We start from the raw sequence: 22,910 nt of genomic DNA on the forward strand, positions 1-22,910 counted from the left end.
ACTGAAGAACCTGTTTACAGTCTTTCTGTTGATGCTCAGAGAGGCTGCCACAAAAGACAACACCATCTACTGACCCATCATCAGGATTCTGAGTGAGCAGGTCTGGGAGAGGGTCACTCTCTTCCTCCTGTCCCTCATCTATGGCCATGAGCAAGCTCATGTCCTTCCTGTCGACATATGCTTTGAGCCTGTTGACATGGAGTACCCTGTGGGGACTCCTGGGAGTTCCAAGGTCCACCAGGTAGGTGACCTCTCCCTTTTGCTCAAGAATTGTGTGGGGCCCAGACCATTTGTCTTTGAGTGCTGCTGGGGCCACCGGCTCCAACACCCACACCTTCTGTCCAGGCTGATAAACAGTCAGGACAGCCTTTTGGTCATGCCAAGCTTTTTGAAGTTCTTGGCTGGCTTTAAGGTTTTCAGATGCCTTCTCCATATACTCAGCCATCCTGGAGCGGAGACCAAGTACATAGTCCACTATGTTGGTTGCAGGCTTTTTGAGAGGTCTCTCCCATCCTTCCTTCACCAAACACAGGGGGCCTCTCACAGGATGCCCATACAAAAGTTCAAAAGGGCTGTAGCCAACCCCCTTTTGTGGGACCTCTCTGTAAGCAAACAGAAGGCAGGGAATCAGGACATCCCATCTACGCCTGAGCTTTTCAGGTAGTCCATGAATCATCCCTTTTAGGGTCCTGTTGAACCTTTCAACAAGCCCATTGCATTGTGGATGATAGGGTGTAGTGAACTTGTAGTTGACACCACATTCCTTCCACATAGCAGTTAAGTAGCTTGACATGAAGTTTGCACCTCTGTCAGAGACAACCTCCTTAGGGAAGCCCACTCTGGAGAACACTCCAACTAGGGCCCTTGCCACTACAGGTGCTGTAGTGGTCCTAAGTGGAATAGCTTCAGGATACCTGGTGGCATGATCCACTACCACCAGTATAAACTTGTGCCCTGATGCTGTCTGGGGTTCCATTGGACCAACAATGTCAATCCCCACTCTTTCAAAGGGCACCCCCACCACAGGCATTGGTATAAGGGGGGCCTTTGTTGTGCCACCTGACTTACCACTGGCTTGGCAAGTGACACAGGAGCGACAAAACTCCCTGGTATCCTCATTCATGTGAGGCCAGTGAAAGTGTGAGACAAGCCTGTCCCAAGTCTTTGTCTGGCCTAAGTGACCTGCTAAGGGAATCTCATGGGCCAAGGTAAGGAGGAAACCTCTCTGAGTCAAGGGTACAACCAGCCTCCTGGTCATGCCAGGCTTGGGGTCTCTTGTCTCAGTGTACAGGAGTCCATCTTCCCAGTATACCTTGTGGGTACCTGTGGCATTCCCAGCAGCCTCAGCAGCAGCCTGCTGTCTGAGGGGTTCAAGGGAAGGGCAGTCTAACTGTTCCTTCCCCAGGTCTTCCCTTGAGGGTCCCCCTGAGCCCAGGAATTCAACTTGATCAAGTTCAAACTCTTTAGGCTCAGTTTCCCTCAATTCCTGTAGGTCAGCCTCCTCTGAGACTTGATCCACAACCTGGGGCAAGGGGGAAGGCACAGCCTTAACCCTACTGCTCTTCTTCTTGGAAGGTGTCTGGTCCATTGTTCCAGGATCCAGCACCTGTTCAGTGGGGCATTTCCTGACCTGTGACCTGGTCACAGCAAACACATGTGCTGGCAAGCCTAACATTTCCATGTGAGTCCTCTGATCCACTTCTGACCATTGTGATGACTCCAAATCATTGCCCAACAAACAATCCACTGGGAGGTCTGAGCTAACTACAACCTTCTTTTGGCCAGTTACCCCTCCCCAGGAGAAAGCTACAATTGCCATACTGTGACTGGTAGTGACATTGCTTGCATTGGTCACCAGGAAATCTGTACCTGGCATGATCTGTCCAGGGTCCACAAAGTTAGGTGTCACCATTGTGACACTGGCACAAGTGTCCCTATAGGCCTGAGCCATTTTTCCATTAATGAAAGGTGTCTGTCTGTATTTGCCCAAAGTATTGGGACTTATATCAGGGGACATATCCACATCCCCTGTACAAACAAGGACAGCCTGAGTGAGTGTGCCAACTAAGTTGTCATACCCCTCAGAACCCAGGGTTAACCCAACTAAACCCTTGGGAGGTGCACTACCACTGCTGACTGTACTAGGGGGCACAGGTGCCTTAGGGGCTGCAGTGGCAGGAGTCTGCCCTCCTCCTTTCTTGGTGCACTCACTAAACCAGTAAGTTTTACTTTTGCAGTATTGGCACCACCTTTTGGACTGGCCTTCTTGATTCTTCTTTTTCTGGGGAGCCTGACCCCCACCCTCTTTGGGTTGTTGGGGACCTGTCGAAGACTTCTGGTCATTTTGTTCCCCCTTAGAATCTTTACCCTTCTGGTCTGCTTTCTTCTGACCACCTTGATTCTGGCCCTGGTTCTGCTTAACTCTTGTTCTGACCCATCTGTCTGCCTTCTTTCCCAAATCTTGGGGAGAGGTCAGATCTGAGTCAACAAGATGCTGATGCAACAACTGGTTCTGACAAATGTTTAAAATCTGTTCCCTCATGATCAGATTGTACAATCCTGTATAATCAGTAACCTTACTGCCCAGCAACCAGCCCTCCAAAGCCTTAGTGGCACAATCTACAAAGTCAGACCAATCTTGAGACTGAGTTTTCTGGGGATCCCTGAACAGCAACCTGTATTGTTCAGTGGTTAGGCCAAACCCATCAATCAGTGTATTGTTCAAGACTTGGTAATTGTTAGCATCCTCCACTCTAGTAGTGAAGAGCTTATCTCTACCTTTACCTTCAAAGGAGAGCCACAAGATATCTGCCCACTGACTTTGGGGAACACCCTGCACAGTGCAGGCCCTCTCCAAAGCAGTTATCCATTTGTGGATGTCATCCCCTTGTTTAAAGGGGGGCACTATCTTACCAAGGTGCTTTGTATCAAAACTCCTTTCCCTATTGCTAGGTACAATGCTGCCACCAGTGGGGGCTACCCCACTTAAATGTTGCTCTCTAGCAAAGGCAAGCCTCTCTTTGGCCAGGGCAAGTTCTTCCCTTTCAATCCTCAGATTGGCCGCCCTTTCTTTAGCTTCATACACTCTCCTCTGAGGGGAGGTCATCCTCCTCAAAGCAGAGTTCTGAGAGCCATTGGTTTGAATGGATCTGCCAGAGCCTCTGGATAGAGACCTAACTCGTCCATTCCCAATGTTAAGCTGGCCTGCGAGGGGTCCCAGGGCTCTCCTAGTACCATTCTCATGCCTGCTTAAGTTGTCCCTAGTTAGCTGACTAACTATTTCTGAACCTTTGTCTGCCTCGTCCCCAGATGTCTCCTGATCATCATCCTCCTCACCTGAGAGATGGATGAGATCTGGGTCACCCCTGGTTCCTTCTAGGGTTGGCATGTCCCCTTCTGGATGAGAAGAGCTAAGAAGTTTCTCAGCTTTTCTGGCATCATAAGTCTCTAAGAGACCTATCAGAAATGGGATTGTGGGTTAGACCCCTGTTTTAGCTTCCTGGAGGTACACACTTGTCTCATCTCCTGGAAGCTAAGGGCTGCATATCTAGAAGAGGCCTGTGGAGGGTCCTCAACCACCTGAGGGGTCTCAGTAGACTCTCCGTGGTTAGACATGCTTCTAGTGTGGTGTAAGTGATGCACCTACCTACACTATGTGTTTGCCTAAGGGATGAAAGAGGTAGCCGAGTGGATGACGACCAGCCGCCTGAAACTGAACTCGGACAAGACGGAGGTCCTCATCCTGGGCCCCTCACCCTCCGCCTGGGACGACTCCTGGTGGCCTCCCGCCCTGGGCACCGCACCCAAACCGACAGACCATGCACGCAACCTGGGCTTCATCCTGGACTCCTCCCTCTCCATGACCAGGCAAGTCAACAACGTCTCCTCGGCGTGCTTCAACATCCTACGCATGCTACGGAAGATCTTCTGGTGGATCCCCACCGAGACCAGGAAGACCGTCACCCAGGCCCTCGTCACCAGCCGACTGGACTACGGCAACGCCCTCTACGCCGGTACCACCGCCAAGCTCCAGAAGAGACTCCAGCGGATCCAGAACGCCTCAGCCAGACTCATCCTCGACATCCCACGAACCAGCCACATCTCCGGACATCTGAGAGACCTTCACTGGCTCCCCGTCAACAAAAGAATCACCTTCCGCCTCCTCACCCACGCACACAAAGCCCTACACGACCAAGGCCCGAGCTACCTCAACAGCCGGATCAACTTCTACGCTCCCAAACGCCACCTCCGATCAGCCAACCACGCCCTCGCCACCGTCCCCCGCATCCGAAGAGCGACTACAGGAGGAAGGTCCTTCTCCTACCTAGCCGCCAAGACCTGGAACTCCCTCCCGACCGACCTGCGCCTGACCCAAGACCACCTCTCCTTCAGGAAGAAGCTGAAGACCTGGCTGTTCGAGCAGTAGCGGCACCTCCCCCCCCCCCCCCCCCCCCCCAGCGCCTTGAGACCCTACGGGTATGTAGCGCGCTTTATAAGTGTCACTGATTGATTGATTGATTGATTGATTGCCTACTGATCCCTTGCTAAGAGTTGCAGCCAAGGTGTGCTAAGCCTTGAGGAGCTGCAACAGCTGGTTCAGTAGAACTCAGATTATTCTAAGCTTTAGTTATATGTACTAACAGTACTTATGTGATCTTTCAACAAGATATTCTTAGGATACGTGTGGTAAAACAACAGCAAGCTCAAATCCCAACCGCTGCTCACCAATGTGAGAAGGTGGCCTGATATGCAGTGCTCACTATTCTAGTGAACACTATGTATCAGTCCAGCAACCCTTATTGATGATTGGTTGTAAGTCAACCTTATAGACCAGCTATCCTAGTAGCGTGGATACGAGCAGTCTAAGGCTAAAGACTCGAGAGGGCGTGTTAAGCCAGCTGTTATACCACACATATACCCCTTGAATACACAGTGAAAGGACACCACACAAGTGTTATGAAAATAAACAGTATATTTATTAAGAATCACAACAGCCCTGTACTCTTTATGAGGACAGGGTACTCAGCACAAAACAAAACTCTTACGAAAATACTTAAGTTAGCACAGTATATACAAATGCCCGAGGGGCACGGAAAACCATATACTCTGAAAGTGGAATGCGAAATTACTAGCAGGTAAGTACAGTACTAATAGGCTTTGGAATCGCTAGATCTTGACTATAGAATCTTCAGATTACTTCTAGGAGACCCAGGGGACTCGGGTGCAGAGTGTGCACTCTCACGCGTGATGCGGGACAAAGTCTATGGTAGCTAGATTTCAGAAAGTTAGTGTTCTCGGGCGAACCCGACCTGGTAGGAGGAAAACGAAAGTGGATTCTGACCCTTGGATAGTGAGGCTATGCTGGGGCACCGAAATGCCGAAGTTACCTAGCCCAGGGGCTGCAGCTGCATAGGTCTCAAAGGACGTCGGGAATCCTCGTAGACGGACCAGGAGCCTGGAAGGAAGATGCTGGCAGGCGACCAGTGAAGAGAGTTCGAAGTGATCCAAGCCTGGATCTTGAAGATGGACGATACCTGAAAGCAGAGGGGACCAAGTTCGTGACTACTAGCCAGTAGTCAGGTGGCACCAGGAGGGCACCGGATGGTAGTCACCTCCACTAGGTGTGTGGCGACGCTGTGCTCTGCAGATCTCACGGACCAGGAGGCGTTGTCGGCGACCAGGATGGAGGAGCGAGCTGTCCCTCGATGGATGAAGCTGTTGGCGTCGCTGGACCCAGGATTGGGCAACAAAGCCTTGGCAAATTCAAGCCCACGCGGTGGACTCAAAATGGCGTCTGGAGTGGACCAGGAGGGTCCGGGGTTCCTCTCTTGAAGAAGGAAGCAAGGGCCAGTCTGGAGCAACCAGACCAGCAGCAGTGATGTCGTCGGGCGTCGTTAAGAAGGCCACAAGCCAGCCGGCTAGTAGCCAAACAACGCGGTGAGCAGGCAAAAGCAGAAGGGCCCCACGCAGATCGTGGAGATGCTGGAGGGCTGATCTTCGGTGCTGGAGCTGCTCAGGGTTGGGGCTTCTCGGACCCCAAAGCACTCACCAGTGGAACACTCGGTGGGCTTGTTGCAAAGAAGTCGTGCAGTCTTGGAGATCGTCGGTCCCTCGAGGTCTCGTCGCACTCACGGGTCTCAGCTTGGCTGTAGAGGTGAGTAGAAGTCAGAGGTGCCAGGGAAGCCGGGTCTCGTCGAGCTGGGCAGTCGGATTCCGGAGGAAGGACTTGCAGCAGACCGCAGTGTTCTTAGGATGGTGCCCGCTTGATGCAGGGTGACTACTCCTTAGCCACAAGGGAGAATCTTGAAGAAGAAATCTTGATGTCCTTTCGCAGAAAGTCGTGTCTTGATTCCAAAGATGATCTAATTTGAACAGGGGGCCCGCTCCTATCTTTATACTAAAAAAGGGGGCTGACCCGGTGACTAGGTCCTGCCTATGGGTGGGACTAGGAGGGGGGTGGTTATACCCCTCTCCCATGCCGGACTTTCCCCAGGCCAGGGGCTGGTGTGCCCCTGGAACTGGTTCTGACCGGCCTATGCGTAGTGAGCACCGGGGTGCCACTCAGCAGTCACCTTCCTGTAAAGCCCTGCCTACCCAGGATACACAAAACCCTGTCTGGGACGGTGCTAGCACCGCCCTCGACAGGAAACCCTTTGTCCAGGCTCCTCTCGCTGGAAGGACTCCCAGCTGCAGGGGGTCAGACTCGTGTCTGTGGTGGCAGCATCCATTTTGTGGAGCTGAGGCTTCGTTTAACTTTAACCGGGGTTCACAGTTACATACATGTCGTGTCCCTCTAGAAGGGTGGAATGCTAACCCCGTCGCCAGAATTGGCGAGGGGTTAGTATTCCAATTCGTATGACACCTTACTCGACATGATTTGATAAAGCAATTCCAGAGATAGCATTTAACCGCGAGGATTATAATGCACTTAAGAGTATATGGTATGCGATATCATGGAACAGCTATTAGGACTTGGTTCCGCAAGCTGCAGACAGGCTCAGCTCATGCCAGAGCACCATCTCACACAATTCCAAGCACTCTGCCTTCAGGATTGTCAAGGCCTGCCATAGGAGTGACTGATAGGAATCTGTGTGTCAATTTTAGGGTTAGATATAGGTATACTATATCTACAGCAAAGGGTGATTACACGACTTTGCCCCAGCTGTCATGCAGCCAGTTGTGTCAAATTTAGGAGGCCAGCCAGGGGTGGCATAATACATGCTTCAGCCCCTGGTAGGCCCTGGGTACACCTATGCCCTGAGTTACAGGGTCTGATAAGGTGGCCCAGTACCAATTGGTAAATGCACCTAGGGTACACGTTGTAATTTAGAAAGAGAAGAGCCAGGCTGTGGGTCTGATTGGCAGGCCCACAGCCAGAGAAAGTCGTAAACCAGTGAAACAAAAGCAAAAAATCTGGGTGATCATAGGATTGCAGACCCTACTCTCCTACATGGGAGGTAAGAGAAAGGTGCAGGAAACCAAGTACTACACCCCTCTCTACTCCATAATTTGGAAACCAAACCAAAAAAACTTAAGACACAAAGTGGTACCGCACACAACAATATCAAAGTCTTTAGAAATCGATTGAATGACAGTGTGTGTGTGTGTGTGTATATATATATATATATATATATATATATATATATATATATATATATATATATATATATATATATATATATATATATATATATATCCCAAAAAATAACGGCGTTCCTCACGAGCACTCAGAAAAAGGAACACACAGCACACCACAGGATTACCAAGACGATAGATTTATTCCTTCATAAATCTCGTTCGTGACGCGTTTCGCACTCCAGAGAGTGCTTGATCACACTGGAGTGCGAAACGCGTCACGAACGAGATTTATGAAGGAATAAATCTATCGTCTTGGTAATCCTGTGGTGTGCTGTGTGTTCCTTTTTCCGAGTGCTCGTGAGGAACGCCGTTATTTTTTGGATATTGAATCCGGCTGCTCCGCCGGCTCGAGCCACACCCACGAAGGCGAAGGGTTGTAGTAGGAGCTTTGTTGAACGTTATATATATATATATATATATATATATATATCTCCATATCTCCACGGACTCCTTTCGATCAGGAAAAGGATGACGAGCCACACCACCAGGTACCGAAAAAGTTGTTTATTAGGGCGTTTCGAGCTCACGGGCTCTTGGTCACATGACCACCATTTTTTTCAATCTCATTTAAATAGTGAAAAAATCATAGAAAGGGAAGAAAGTTTTCTGTGTTTACAAACTTCACATGGAAACTTTACTTAAAATGCATTTTCTAAAACAAAGAGTAACTGTTTAGGGTTACTATAATGCACATTCCCTGAATGTTTGGTTTTAAATCATTGTTACATGATAAATCAATTTATAAATCAGAAAAAAACATTAACGCACAAAGCGCATTGAGGTATAGTACCCATATGCTTCATATGCTTCAGATGACGAGACAGGTTTGAGGAAAGGGAGGAGATGAAAGAAATATACACTTTGTATCTGAGAGTTGAGAAAGAGTGGTAAAATTACACATCCCATTGATATATAAATAAGTATGTGACCAAGAGCCTGTGCGCTCGAAACGCGTCTTTTTTGTGCCCATTAAAAATACTTTGAACCTACCCGGCTGGAGTGGCTCCTGATTCCTTCACGTCGTATTGCCTGTGCAGGAGATCGGAGTGAATATATATATATATATATATATATATATATATATATATATATATATGCACATAGAGGACTTTCCAGATGCTGTTTTTTTTTTTTTTTTTTAAGTTCTTTGAGTAGTAGGCTACTGGATTTTAACTGCATGATTTGATTCAATCTTAAAAACATCTCAATAAAGAACTTTTTTTGAAAAAAGAAACGACATCTGGAAAGTCCTCTGTGTTTGTGTGTGTGTTTGTGTGTGTGTGTATATATATATATATATATATATATATATATATATATATATATATATATATATATATATATATATATATATATATATATATATATACTGTCATTCAATCGATTTCAAAAGACTTTGATATTGTGTGCGGAACCACTTAGTGTCTCAATCCTTAAGAACATCCTAGCCGTGTATCTTTTAAGATCGCTACCCCTCTGATCGCGGCGCCCTGAGATGTACAATCCACTATCTCAAGACTCGCCTGCTTAGACAGACCCCTATCCTTGTAGAACCGGTGCGTTTCCGTAAGAAGCGCAATATGCGGCTTACATAGTTTGACCTCCTCCCTTACTAGTTGCCGCTCAGTTGCGTTCAGCTCAGCTACGTTTCAACACATGCATTCAAGTGCCCTATCATTAAACATTATTAATTTCCAAAAGATGAAAGAAATATAGTAGATCATCGTCTAGACCCTCATCCAGTTCTCTATAATAGTACTCTACTAAAAAATAAAAAAAATAAAGGGCCCCTTATTGATTTGTGTAATATTTATATCATATTTACTTAGTACCCTTTGCCCACCCCAATCCCCACTTCTAGCCTGAGCGCAGGCCTTACTTAGACCCACCGCCTTCCTGGCCCAAACCCTCCCTCTCTCCCAGTTATGTAGGAAAGGAATCACCCCCTTTATAACTGTTGATTGATGACAGCCACCAAGGAGCCCAGCGTCCCGAACCCCCCTGTGAGAAGTTGGCCCGATATGCAACGTTCGCTATTCTAGCGACCGCTATGTATCGTTCCAACGACCCTTATGGTGTTTGGTTGTAAGTCAACCTATAGACCAGCTATCCTAGTAGCGTGGATACGAGCAGTCTAAGGCTAAAGACTCGAGAGGGCGCGTTAAGCCAGCTGTTTACCACACATGTACCCCTTGAACACCCAGTGAAAGGACACCACACAAGTGTTATGAAAATAAACAGGATATTTATTAAGATTCACAACAGCCCTGGACTCTTTATGAGGACAGGGTACTAAGCACTAACCAAATCTCTTAGGAAAATACTTCAAGTGCACAATCAAAACAAGTGTCCGAGGACACGGAAAGTTTAAGGTCTCGGGCGGACCCGATAAGGCAAGTCGGAAGCGAGGGACTCGGGACCCTAGAGTAAAGAGGCTATGCAGGCACCGAAATGCCGAGTTACCTAGCCACGAGGGCTGCGGCTGCACAAGTCTTACAGGCGTCGGGGTCTTCGCTGACGAGCCAGGAGCCGGAAGAAAAGGAGTTGCTGGCCGGCGACCAGTGATGAATAGTTCGTAGAGATCCAAGCCTGGATCGGAGATTGATGATACCTGAAAGCAGAGGGGACCAAGTTCGTACTACTAGCCAGTAGTCAGAGGGTACCAGGAAGGCACCGGTTGGCCTTCACCTCGACCAGGTGAGTGGGCGACGCTAGGCTCTGCAGTCTCACGGACCAGGAGGCGTTGTCGGCGACCACGGTGGAGGTGCGAGCTGTCCCACGAAGGATGATGCTGTCGGCGTCGCTGGGCCCAGGATGGGGCAACAAGCCTTGGCAGATCTCAGGGCCACGTGGTGGGCCTAGGATGGCGTCTTGAGTGGACCAGGAGGGCCCGGGGTGCTTCTCGCAAAGATGGAAGCAAGGGCCAGTCTGGAGCAACCAGACCAGCAGGGTTGATTGTCGGATGTCGTCACAGAAGGGCACAAGCCAGCGGCTAGTGACCAGACAACGTGCTGAGCAGCGAGCAGAAGGGCCCCACGCAGATCGTGGAGATGCTGGGAGACTGCACTTCGGTGCTGGAGCGGCTCAGGGTCGGGGCTTCTCGGACCCCAGAGCACTCACCAGAGAATTACTTCGATGGTCGTGCTGGTTAAGAAAGCGTGCAGGTTTTGATGATGGCCGGTCCCTCGAGGTCTCGTCGCACCCACAGATCACAGCTGAGCTGATGACGTGGGTAGAGGTCAGAGGTGCCAGGGAAGCCGGTTCTCGTCGAGCTGGGCCGTCGGATTCCTTGAGGAAGGACTTACAGCAAACCGCAGAGTTCTTAGATGGTGCCCGCTGATGCAGGGTGACTACTCCTTAGTCACAAGGGAGAAATCTTGAGAAGAGTCTCGAATGTCCTTTCGTAGAAAGTAGTTCTTGATTCAAAGATGATCTAATTTGGAAGGGTCCCCGCTCCGGTCTTTATCCTAAAGAAAGGGGTGGGTACATGACTAGGTCCTGCCCTAAGGGTGGGACCAGGAAGGGGGGTAGTTGCACCCCTCTCCCCTGCCGGACTTTCCCCAGGCCAGGGCTGGCGCCCCTGGAACTGGTTCTGACCGGCAGATGCGTAGTGAGCACCGGGGTGCCACTCCGCAGTCACCTTCTCGCAAAAGCCCTACCTACCCAGAATACACAAACCCTTTCTGGGACGGTGCGAACACCGCCCTCGACAGGAAACCCTTTGTCCAAGCTCTCCTCGCTGGAAGGACTCCCAGCAGCAGGAGGTCAGACTCGTGTCTGTGGTGGCAGCATCCATTTTGTGGAGCTGAGGCTTTAGTTAACTTTAACCGGGGTTCACAGTTACGTACATGTCGTGTCCCTCTAGAAGGGCGGAAGGCTAACCTCGTCGCCAGAATTGGTGAGGGGGCAGCATCCCGATTCGTATGACACCTTACTCGACATGCCTTGATAACGCGACACCGAAGTTACCGATGTGGTACGCATTATCATGGAACAGCCATTGGGTCTTGATTCCGCAAGCTGCAACCGGGCTCGGCTCGGGCCAGAACCTAGTTCACACGAGCCCACGCACTCTGCCTTCAGGATTGTCAAGGCCTGCCATAGGAGTGACTGATAGGAACTCGGGTGTCCATTGTATGGTTAGATATAGAGCTACTATACCTAAAGCAAAGGGTGATTACACGACTTTGCCCCAGCTGTCATGCAGCCAGTTGTGTCAAATTTAGGAGGCCAGCCAGGGGTGGCATAATACATGCTGCAGCCCCTGGCGGCCCTGGGTACACCTATGCCCTGCGTTACGGGGTCTGATAAGGTGGCCCAGTACCAATTGGTAAATGCACCTAGGGTACATATCGTAATTTAGAAAGAGAACAGCCAGGCTGGGGGTCTGATTGGCAGGCCCACAGCCAGAGAAAGTCGTAAACCAGTGAAACAAAAGCAAAAAATCTGGGTGATCATAGGATTGCAGACCCTACTCTCCTACATGACCCCCCCCCCCCCCCAAACGTCGGAACAATAAGCTAACCTTGACCAGGTGAGTCTTCTTGTTCTAAGTGGAAATATCTGGAGAGCCCATCGGCATTGCCATGATCAGTACCAGGTCTATGTTCCACTGTAAAGTCCATCCCCTGTAGGGAAATGGACCACCTAAGCAGTTTGGGGTTTTCACCCTTCATCTGATTTAGCCATAAGAGGGGCTTATGGTCGGTCTGAATCTTGAAGTGAGTGCCAAACAAGTATGGCCTCAGCTTCTTCAGGGCCCAAACCACAGCAAAGGCCTCCCTCTCAATAGCTGACCAATTCTTCTCTCTAGGGGTCAGCCTTCTGCTTATAAAAGCAATGGGCTGGTCTTGGCCATCAAAATTCAGTTGAGAAAGAACAGCTCCCACACCCAACTCAGAAGCATCTGTTTGGACAATGAATGGTTTGGAGTAGTCCGGACTCTTGAGGATAGGTGCTGTGCACATGGCCTGCTTTAGGTCATCGAATGCTTTTTGACAGCCTGCTGTCCACTGAACCTTTTTTGGCATTTTCTTACTTGTCAGTTCATTTAATGGTGTCACAATTGAACCATAGTTCCTGACAAACTTCCTATAGTAACCAGTCAGGCCCAAGAAAGCTCGAACCTGAGTCTGGGTGGTTGGAGAAGCCCAGTCCCTGATTGACTGTATCTTGCTCTCCAGTGGCTGAACCTGGCCTCCACCTACAAGGTGGCCCAGGTATACAACCTGTGTCTGCCCTATCTGGCACTTGGTGGCCTTGATAGTGAGGCCTGCTGCTTGCAGAGCCTCTAACGCTTTCCGCAGGTGGACCAGGTGATCCTCCCAGGTGGAGCTAAAGACAGCAATATCGTCAAGATACGCCGCACAGAAGTCATCCAGCCCAGTAAGGACTTGATTCACCAACCTTTGGAAGGTGGCAGGTGCATTTTTCAGACCAAAGGGCATCACCACGAACTGATAATGCCCACCAGGGGTTGAAAATGCGGTTTTAGGCTTGGCGTCCTCAGCTAACCTGATTTGCCAATACCCAGCTGTCAGGTCAAACGTACTTAAGTAGTTGGCTGAAGCCAATCTATCGATAAGCTCGTCTGCCCTTGGTATTGGGTGGGCGTCAGTCTTAGTGACTGCATTGAGACCCCTGTAGTCTACGCAGAACCTCATCTCTTTCTTACCGCCCGGGGTGTGAGGTTTCGGCACTAGAACTACGGGACTAGCCCAAGGGCTGTCCGAGGGTTCAATGACTCCCAGCTCCAACATTTTCTGCACTTCACTCTTGATGCAGTCTCTAACGTGATCAGGCTGCCGGTAGATTTTACTCTTAACGGGCAAGCTGTCACCAGTGTCAACCTCATGGGTACACCAATTGGTCTGACTGGGTGTTAGAGAGAACATATGTCTGAACGACTGAAGAACTTGTTTACAGTCGCTCTGTTGATGTTCGGAGAGGCTGCCACAAAAGACAACACCATCTACCGATCCATCGTCAGGATTCTGAGTGAGAAGGTCGGGGAGAGGGTCACTCTCCTCTTCCTGTCCCTCATCTAGGGCCATGAGCAAACTCATGTCCTTCCTGTCGACATATGCCTTGAGCCTGTTGACATGAAGCACCCTGTGGGGGCTCCGGGGAGTTCCCAGGTCGACCAGGTAGGTGACCTCTCCCTTTTTCTCCAGGATGGTGTAGGGCCCGGACCATTTGTCCTTGAGTGCTGCTGGGGCCACTGGCTCCAACACCCACACCTTCTGTCCGGGCTGGTAAACAGTCAAGACAGCCTTTTGGTCATGCCAAGCTTTTTGGAGTTATTGGCTGGCCTTAAGGTTTTCAGATGCCTTCTCCATGTATTCAGCCATCCGCGAGCGGAGGCCAAGCACATAGTCCACTATGTTGGCTGCAGGCTTTTTGAGAGGTCTCTCCCATCCTTCCTTCACCAAACATAGGGGTCCTCTTACAGGATGTCCGTACAAAAGTTCAAAAGGGCTGTAACCCTTCTGTGGGACTTCTCTGTAGGCGAACAAGAGGCAGGGGGTCAGGACGTCCCATCTACGCCGAAGCTTTTCTGGTAGTCCATGAATCATCCCTTTCAGGGTCCTGTTGAACCTCTCAACAAGCCCATTGCATTGTGGATGATAGGGTGTAGTGAACTTGTAGTTGACACCACATTCCTTCCACATAGCAGTTAAGTAGCTCGACATAAAGTTTGCACCTCTGTCGGAGACGACCTCCTTAGGGAAGCCCACTCTGGAGAATACTCCAACTAGGGCTCTTGCCACAACAGGTGCTGTAGTGGTCCTAAGGGGAATAGCTTCAGGATACCTGGTGGCATGATCCACTACCACCAGTATAAACTTGTGCCCTGAGGCTGTTGGTGGTTCCATGGGACCGACGATGTCGATCCCCACCCGTTCAAAGGGCACCCCCACCACAGGCATTGGTATAAGGGGGGCCTTTGTCGTGCCACCTGACTTACCACTGGCTTGGCAAGTGACACAGGAGCGGCAAAACTCCTTGGTATCTTCGTTCATATGAGGCCAGTGAAAGTGTGAGACAAGCCTGTCCCACGTCTTCGTCTGGCCTAAGTGACCTGCTAAGGGAATCTCGTGGGCCAAGGTAAGTAGGAAACCACGCTGAGACAAGGGTACAACCAGCCTCCTGGTCATGCCAGGCTTGGGGTCTCTTGACTCAGTGTACAGGAGTCCATCTTCCCAGTATACCTTGTGGGTACCTGTGGCGTTCCCAGCAGCCTCAGCAGCAGCCTGCTGTCTGAGGGGTTCAAGAGAAGGGCAGTCTAACTGGTCCTTCCCCAGGTCTTCCCTTGAGGGTCCCCCTGAACCCAAGAATTCAACTTGATCAAGTTCGAACTCCCTAGGCTCAGTTTCCCTCAATTCCTGTAGGTCAGCCTCCTCTGAGACTTGATCCACGACCTGGGGCAAGGGGGAAGGCGCAGCCTTAACCCTACCGCTCTTTTTCTTGGGAGGTGTCTGGTCCGTTGTTCCAGGATCCAGCACCTGTTCAGTGGGGCATTTCCTGACCTGTGACCTGGTCACGGCGAACACATGTGCTGGCAAGCCTAACATTTCCATGTGAGTCCGGTGCTCCACTTCTGACCATTGTGATGACTCCAAATCATTGCCCAACAAACAATCCACTGGGAGGTCTGAACTAACTACAACCTTCTTTTGGCCAGTTACCCCTCCCCAGGAGAAAGCTACAATTGCCATACTGTGATTGGTAGTGACATTGCTTGCATTGGTCACCAGGAATTCCGTACCTGGCATGATCTGTCCAGGGTCCACAAAGTTAGGCGTCACCATGGTGACGCTGGCACAAGTGTCCCTATAGGCCTGAGCCATCTTTCCATTTATGAAAGGTGTCTGTCGGTATTTGCCCAAAGTATTGGGACTTACGTCGGGGGACACGTCCGCGTCCCCTGTACTGACAAGGACAGCCTGAGTGAGTGTGCCAACTAAGTTGTCACGCCCCTCAGAACCCAGGGTTAACCCTACTAAACCCTTGGGAGGTGCACTACCACTGCTGGCTGTACTAGGGGGCACAGGTGCCTTAGGGGCTGCAGTGGCAGGAGCCTGCCCTCCTCCTTTCTTGGTGCACTCACTAAACCAGTGAGATTTACTTTTGCAGTACTGGCACCATCTTTTGGATTGGCCTTCTTTCTTCTTTTGGGGAGCCTGACCCCCACCCTCTTTGGGTTGTTGGGGACCTGTCGAAGACTTCTGGTCATTTTGTTCCCCCTTAGAATCTTTACCCTTCTGGTCTGCTTTCTTCTGACCACCTTGATTCTGGCCCTGGTTCTGTTTAACTCTTGTACGAACCCATCTGTCTGCCTTCTTTCCCAATTCTTGGGGAGAGGTCAGATCCGAGTCGACAAGATGCTGATGCAACAACTGGTTCTGACAATTGTTTAAAATTTGTTCTCTCATCATCAAATTATACAATCCTTTGTAATCAGTAACCTTACTGCCCAGCAACCAGCCCTCAAAAGCCTTAGTGGCACAATCGACAAAGTCAGACCAATCTTGAGACTGCGTTTTCTGGGTATTCCTGAACAGCACCCTGTACTGCTCAGTGGTTAGGCCGAACCCTTCAACGAGTGTATTTTTCAAGACTTGGTAATCGTTAGCGTCCTCCACCCTTGTGGTGAGGAGCTTGTCTCTTCCTTTTCCTTCAAAGGAGAGCCACAAGATAGCTGCCCACTGACTCTGGGGAACACCCTGCACAGTGCAGGCCCTCTCCAAAGCAGTTATCCATTTGTGGATGTCGTCCCCTTGTTTAAAGGGGGGCACTATCTTACCAAGGTGTTTCGTATCAAAACTCCTTTCCCTATTGCTAGGTACATCGCTGCCACCAGTGGGGACTACCCCACTTAACTGTTGCTCTCTAGCAAAGGCAAGCCTTTCTTTGGCCAGGGCAAGTTCTTCCCTTTCAATCCTCAGATTAGCTGCCCTTTCCTTAGCGTCGTACACTCTCCTCTGAGGGGACGTCATCCCTCTTTGAGAAGAGTTGTGAGAGCCATTGGTTTGAAGGGATCTGCCAGAGTCTCTCGACAGAGATCGGGCTCGTCCATTCCCAATGTTAAGCTGACCTGATAGCGGCCCCAGGGGTCCCCCAGTACCACTGTCATGTTTGCTTAAGTTGGACCTGCTTAGTCTAACGACTTCTACCTGTCCCTTATCTGCCTCATCCCCAGAGGGATCCTCATCCTCATCATCCTCCACATCTTCGTTCTCAGTTGCGAGGTGGATGAGGTCAGGATCGTCTCTGGTTCCCTCGAGGGGAGGCATGTCTCCTTCTGGATTAGAAGAGCTAAGACGGGTCTCAGCTTTTCTGGCATCATAAGTCTCCAAGAGACCAATCAGAAAGGACGTTGTGGGGTTAGACCCCTGCTTGATCTTCCTGGAGTGACACACCTGTCTTAACTCCTTGAAGCTCAGCACAGTATATCTTGAAGGGATGACCTGTGGAGGGTCAACTGACACAAGGGGAGACTCAGAGTTTCCTCCTTTGTCCGACATACTGTTTCTAGTGTGGTGTAAGTGATGCACACTACCTACACTATGTGTTTACCTACTATTCCCTTGCTAAGAGTTGCAGCCAAGGTGTGCTAAGCCTTGAGGAGCTGCAACAGCTGGTTCAGTAGAACTCAGAGTATTCTAAGCTTTAGTTATATGTACTAACAGTACTTATGTGATCTTTCAACAAGATATTCTTAGGATACGTGTGGTAAAACAACAGCAAGCTCAAATCCCAACCGCTGCTCACCAATGTGAGAAGTTGGCCCGATATGCAACGTTCGCTATTCTAGCGACCGCTATGTATCGTTCCAACGACCCTTATGGTGTTTGGTTGTAAGTCAACCTATAGACCAGCTATCCTAGTAGCGTGGATACGAGCAGTCTAAGGCTAAAGACTCGAGAGGGCGCGTTAAGCCAGCTGTTTACCACACATGTACCCCTTGAACACCCAGTGAAAGGACACCACACAAGTGTTATGAAAATAAACAGGATATTTATTAAGATTCACAACAGCCCTGGACTCTTTATGAGGACAGGGTACTAAGCACTAACCAAATCTCTTAGGAAAATACTTAAAGTGCACAATCAAAACAAGTGTCCGAGGACACGGAAAGTTTAAGGTCTCGGGCGGACCCGATAAGGCAAGTCGGAAGCGAGGGACTCGGGACCCTAGAGTAAAGAGGCTATGCAGGCACCGAAATGCCGAGTTACCTAGCCACGAGGGCTGCGGCTGCACAAGTCTTACAGGCGTCGGGGTCTTCGCTGACGAGCCAGGAGCCGGAAGAAAAGGAGTTGCTGGCCGGCGACCAGTGATGAATAGTTCGTAGAGATCCAAGCCTGGATCGGAGATTGATGATACCTGAAAGCAGAGGGGACCAAGTTCGTACTACTAGCCAGTAGTCAGAGGGTACCAGGAAGGCACCGGTTGGCCTTCACCTCGACCAGGTGAGTGGGCGACGCTAGGCTCTGCAGTCTCACGGACCAGGAGGCGTTGTCGGCGACCACGGTGGAGGTGCGAGCTGTCCCACGAAGGATGATGCTGTCGGCGTCGCTGGGCCCAGGATGGGGCAACAAGCCTTGGCAGATCTCAGGGCCACGTGGTGGGCCTAGGATGGCGTCTTGAGTGGACCAGGAGGGCCCGGGGTGCTTCTCGCAAAGATGGAAGCAAGGGCCAGTCTGGAGCAACCAGACCAGCAGGGTTGATTGTCGGATGTCGTCACAGAAGGGCACAAGCCAGCGGCTAGTGACCAGACAACGTGCTGAGCAGCGAGCAGAAGGGCCCCACGCAGATCGTGGAGATGCTGGGAGACTGCACTTCGGTGCTGGAGCGGCTCAGGGTCGGGGCTTCTCGGACCCCAGAGCACTCACCAGAGAATTACTTCGATGGTCGTGCTGGTTAAGAAAGCGTGCAGGTTTTGATGATGGCCGGTCCCTCGAGGTCTCGTCGCACCCACAGATCACAGCTGAGCTGATGACGTGGGTAGAGGTCAGAGGTGCCAGGGAAGCCGGTTCTCGTCGAGCTGGGCCGTCGGATTCCTTGAGGAAGGACTTACAGCAAACCGCAGAGTTCTTAGATGGTGCCCGCTGATGCAGGGTGACTACTCCTTAGTCACAAGGGAGAAATCTTGAGAAGAGTCTCGAATGTCCTTTCGTAGAAAGTAGTTCTTGATTCAAAGATGATCTAATTTGGAAGGGTCCCCGCTCCGGTCTTTATCCTAAAGAAAGGGGTGGGTACATGACTAGGTCCTGCCCTAAGGGTGGGACCAGGAAGGGGGGTAGTTACACCCCTCTCCCCTGCCGGACTTTCCCCAGGCCAGGGCTGGCGCCCCTGGAACTGGTTCTGACCGGCAGATGCGTAGTGAGCACCGGGGTGCCACTCCGCAGTCACCTTCTCGCAAAAGCCCTACCTACCCAGAATACACAAACCCTGTCTGGGACGGTGCGAACACCGCCCTCGACAGGAAACCCTTTGTCCAAGCTCTCCTCGCTGGAAGGACTCCCAGCAGCAGGAGGTCAGACTCGTGTCTGTGGTGGCAGCATCCATTTTGTGGAGCTGAGGCTTTAGTTAACTTTAACCGGGGTTCACAGTTACGTACATGTCGTGTCCCTCTAGAAGGGCGGAAGGCTAACCTCGTCGCCAGAATTGGTGAGGGGGCAGCATCCCGATTCGTATGACACCTTACTCGACATGCCTTGATAACGCGACACCGAAGTTACCGATGTGGTACGCGTTATCATGGAACAGCCATTGGGTCTTGATTCCGCAAGCTGCAACCGGGCTCGGCTCGGGCCAGAACCTAGTTCACACGAGCCCACGCACTCTGCCTTCAGGATTGTCAAGGCCTGCCATAGGAGTGACTGATAGGAACTCGGGTGTCCATTGTATGGTTAGATATAGAGCTACTATACCTAAAGCAAAGGGTGATTACACGACTTTGCCCCAGCTGTCATGCAGCCAGTTGTGTCAAATTTAGGAGGCCAGCCAGGGGTGGCATAATACATGCTGCAGCCCCTGGCGGCCCTGGGTACACCTATGCCCTGCGTTACGGGGTCTGATAAGGTGGCCCAGTACCAATTGGTAAATGCACCTAGGGTACATATCGTAATTTAGAAAGAGAACAGCCAGGCTGGGGGTCTGATTGGCAGGCCCACAGCCAGAGAAAGTCGTAAACCAGTGAAACAAAAGCAAAAAATCTGGGTGATCATAGGATTGCAGACCCTACTCTCCTACACCCTCTCCCCCCCCCCACACACACACACAAGCAGTCAGTACTATAAACCATTAAACAGAGAACATTTTTAAGCAGAGAGAGAGAGAAAAGAGGGCCATTTTCAGATAGTTTAGTATGATTGAAACTATTTAACACTGTTTTTCACCCCTATTTCTTTCCCTTTCCCCCTTTAGTTTTTTAGTTTTTTTTCTTCCTTGTCATCCCCCCTCCCCCCCCATTTCAGCCTCTTAGAAAGACCTTTGTGGAGTATTTTTGCAAAGCTGTTTAGAGCTTGTCTCGCTTCCAAGTCCGAATGAAAGATCTGGGTCTGTCCATCTTTGATAACCTTCAGACTAACCGGTTCTTGCAGAAACGCCTGTACACCGATAGTCTTCAGGGGTCAATAAGCTGTTGCATCCTCCATTTTTTTCCCATTGTGCCCTTGCACAGCTCTGACCTCACCATAAAAGAGCTGGAGTCACCCACCACTAGTGTAGAGGGCTGGGCTTTAATAGACACTGCCTGTTGCAAGAGGAAGTTTAAAAAAAATATGAGGATTGGGCGTGGTTTCCGTGAGTTAGACTGGTCCTGGTGGTTCAGAAAAATTGGTAGTCAATACGTTGTATTTGGGGATCCCAGTCTGCCAAGTCTGGGAAGGCTGTCTGAAACAGCTGTACAACAACTGCTTGTGGATCCGAGCCCTCCTATCCCTTAGGAACACCAAACAGCCTTAAGTTGTTCTGACCCTGTCGGTTTTCCATGTCCTCAAATTTCCCCTGTATGATAGCTAGCTGATAATCGTCAGAGTGTGTTAGGTTAGTAGTAGCTGTCACAGCTTCTTCATTATCTGCGAGACGCTGCTGTAGTTCCACATTGTCATTAGTAGGAGAGTGATTGCTGGATAGACAGATTGTCTGCCCTGAGCTGCGTGTAATGCTCATGTGCCTCTGCTGTTTGTTCCTGCGCCTCTGTTGTTTGCTCCTGCAAGGCCTGAAAGATAGACCGAAGTGACAGCTCATGTATCTCTGGCGGTTCGCCACCAGATGCTGAAAGCTTAGTATCTTGGTTAGTTGCCAATGGGGGAGGATTGGAAACTGGCACAGAATCTTGCAGTGTATGGCAGATGGTATTACCTGCATAAGGGAAAGGGATAGGGTTCGAGCTAACATTAGGTTTGCCTTAGAGGTAACCCATTTACGCAGAGGCCTCCCCTCTGCTGCTCCCTTCCAATGTGCTACTATACTACTGTGTAATCGTGATTGGCTTTGAGAGTCTATATTTACCTTGCAGCTACATACAGGTTTGGCGAGCTTAAGAGTGCGTTTTTTTTGGTATGGTAGAAGAAACGCTAATCAGGTCATGCCAGGGAGACTGGGAAAGGAAGATGGCAGATTGATTCCGCTGAGAGGAGTCCGCTCACCGAGCTCTCTCTCAGGCAATGTGAGTCAGGCTAACGCTACTGATTAGGACTGAACTAAAATGAATTGAACTACTTGAATCCCCAATGTTTACTTAGGCGATAGAAATCCTTTAAGAAAAAAAACATTCGTAGCTGCAAACTAATCTGCTCAATGCAGTATTTGTATACTCATCCCTGCGCCGCCTCTGGAGACTCTTTGTGAATACCCACCAGCTGAGCGGCTTCTCCGCGTTATTTCTGGACCACAGCTATACCCACCACATTAGCTGCCATTATCACTGTCAAAGACTGCTTCTCAACATGCTCCCAATGAAGAGATTAGTTGCGATGTTACCGTTTCTGCACTGGTACTGTTAGTGCTACATTGTTGCAACAATGCTCCCTTCCACTATTACCAGTTTCTACAGAAGGGCAGAGCAATGTGTTAAAATGCCTTACTTTAAGTGCTGATATCAGACTACCGCTTTGACTGATCTGATAGACGAGCCAGCGATAGCTGCCAGTTGGGAGTCCACTGGGGGGGGACATCATTTTTAAAAAGAGCTAAGCAATCGCCCAAGATAAGTACTATCCCACCTGATGAGGCTAATGTCTCCCCTGCTTCACCTTTACTACTCCAAAGTGAGCATTGTCCATCATTAGCTGCAATGGAGGGTTCATTTTTAATTCTACAACAAAACCCTTTAACTTTTCTGTAGATCTAGAACTCGATTATTAGCAGGCACGTTTATTAAATTGATTGTTGTTTTAAAGATTTTGATGTATTAGGAAGCTCCTTAACGCAGGGACACATTGACTCATGAAATTGAGGTGTAACCCCTTCCATGCTGATGACGGCCCCCGTCTGTCATGCAACACGGTGGGCGTGTGCTGATGATGGCTGGGGGCCGTCATGATCCCGCCCACTCTTCAGAAGTGCCGGACAGGCGCAGAATCGTGGGCGCGCCCAAGGGATTAACACTGGCTCCCATCCAGTGAATGTGGACGTTCTGGTTGAGGTAAAAATTTAGGACGTCTAAAATATCAGGGTTAACTCCCTCCCAACTCCCTCCCCGACCCCTCCTGCCCCGCCATTACCCACACTCACCTCACCCACACTACCAAGAACAGATTTCAACTCCATGACTACTGCGGAGGTGGGTTGTTGTGCATTATATTTAGCTGCTAACCAAGATAAGTTTTACTGTTTTTATTAGATCAAAAGGGTTGTCCCTTTCTTATTATAGAGGGGCTTGTGAAAATGTAATGCTTTCAGAAATGATTTGTAACTGCTGTTGAGTCGATGTGCAAACTATGTGAATTGTTGTATGTCGAGACCTGAAAATGCCACACCATTACTTTATTCGATGATTATATGTGAAACATTGGATTCGTATCATAAAGAAAACTTTACTGAAAATGTAATATACATGCCTCCTTTTTTAGAAAGCAGATTGTGGAAGCGCTTGCTCAGGTGAGAGCAAACAACAATGGTTTTCTTACCGGCTTGCCTCTAGATACCATTGTGGTCAAGGCTTCTTCAGTTCTGGCCCAATCGGTGGTCGTGCCCTAGTTGAATAAATAAAAGCAGGTGAGGCAATACATTTCTTTAGTGCACTTTTCCCATGTCTTGTC

The 22,910-nt window shown here is 49.9% G+C and overlaps 1 protein-coding gene across 1 annotated transcript in view; it reads left to right on the forward strand.

Annotated features, from left to right (window-relative positions):
* Positions 1-22,910, forward strand: part of RBM44 (RNA binding motif protein 44) — a 1,989,784-nt gene that overhangs the window by 1,886,857 nt on the left and 80,017 nt on the right. The window contains exon 20 of the mRNA XM_086956335.1: positions 22,722-22,866. Within this exon, the coding sequence (XP_086812461.1) occupies positions 22,722-22,848 (127 nt within the window). The 3' untranslated portion in view covers positions 22,849-22,866. The remainder of the gene's footprint in view (positions 1-22,721; positions 22,867-22,910) is intronic.

Source organism: Lissotriton vulgaris, chromosome 2_1 (assembly GCF_964263255.1).
Source record: "Lissotriton vulgaris chromosome 2_1, aLisVul1.2, whole genome shotgun sequence".
In the NCBI taxonomy this organism is placed as follows: domain Eukaryota; kingdom Metazoa; phylum Chordata; class Amphibia; order Caudata; family Salamandridae; genus Lissotriton; species Lissotriton vulgaris.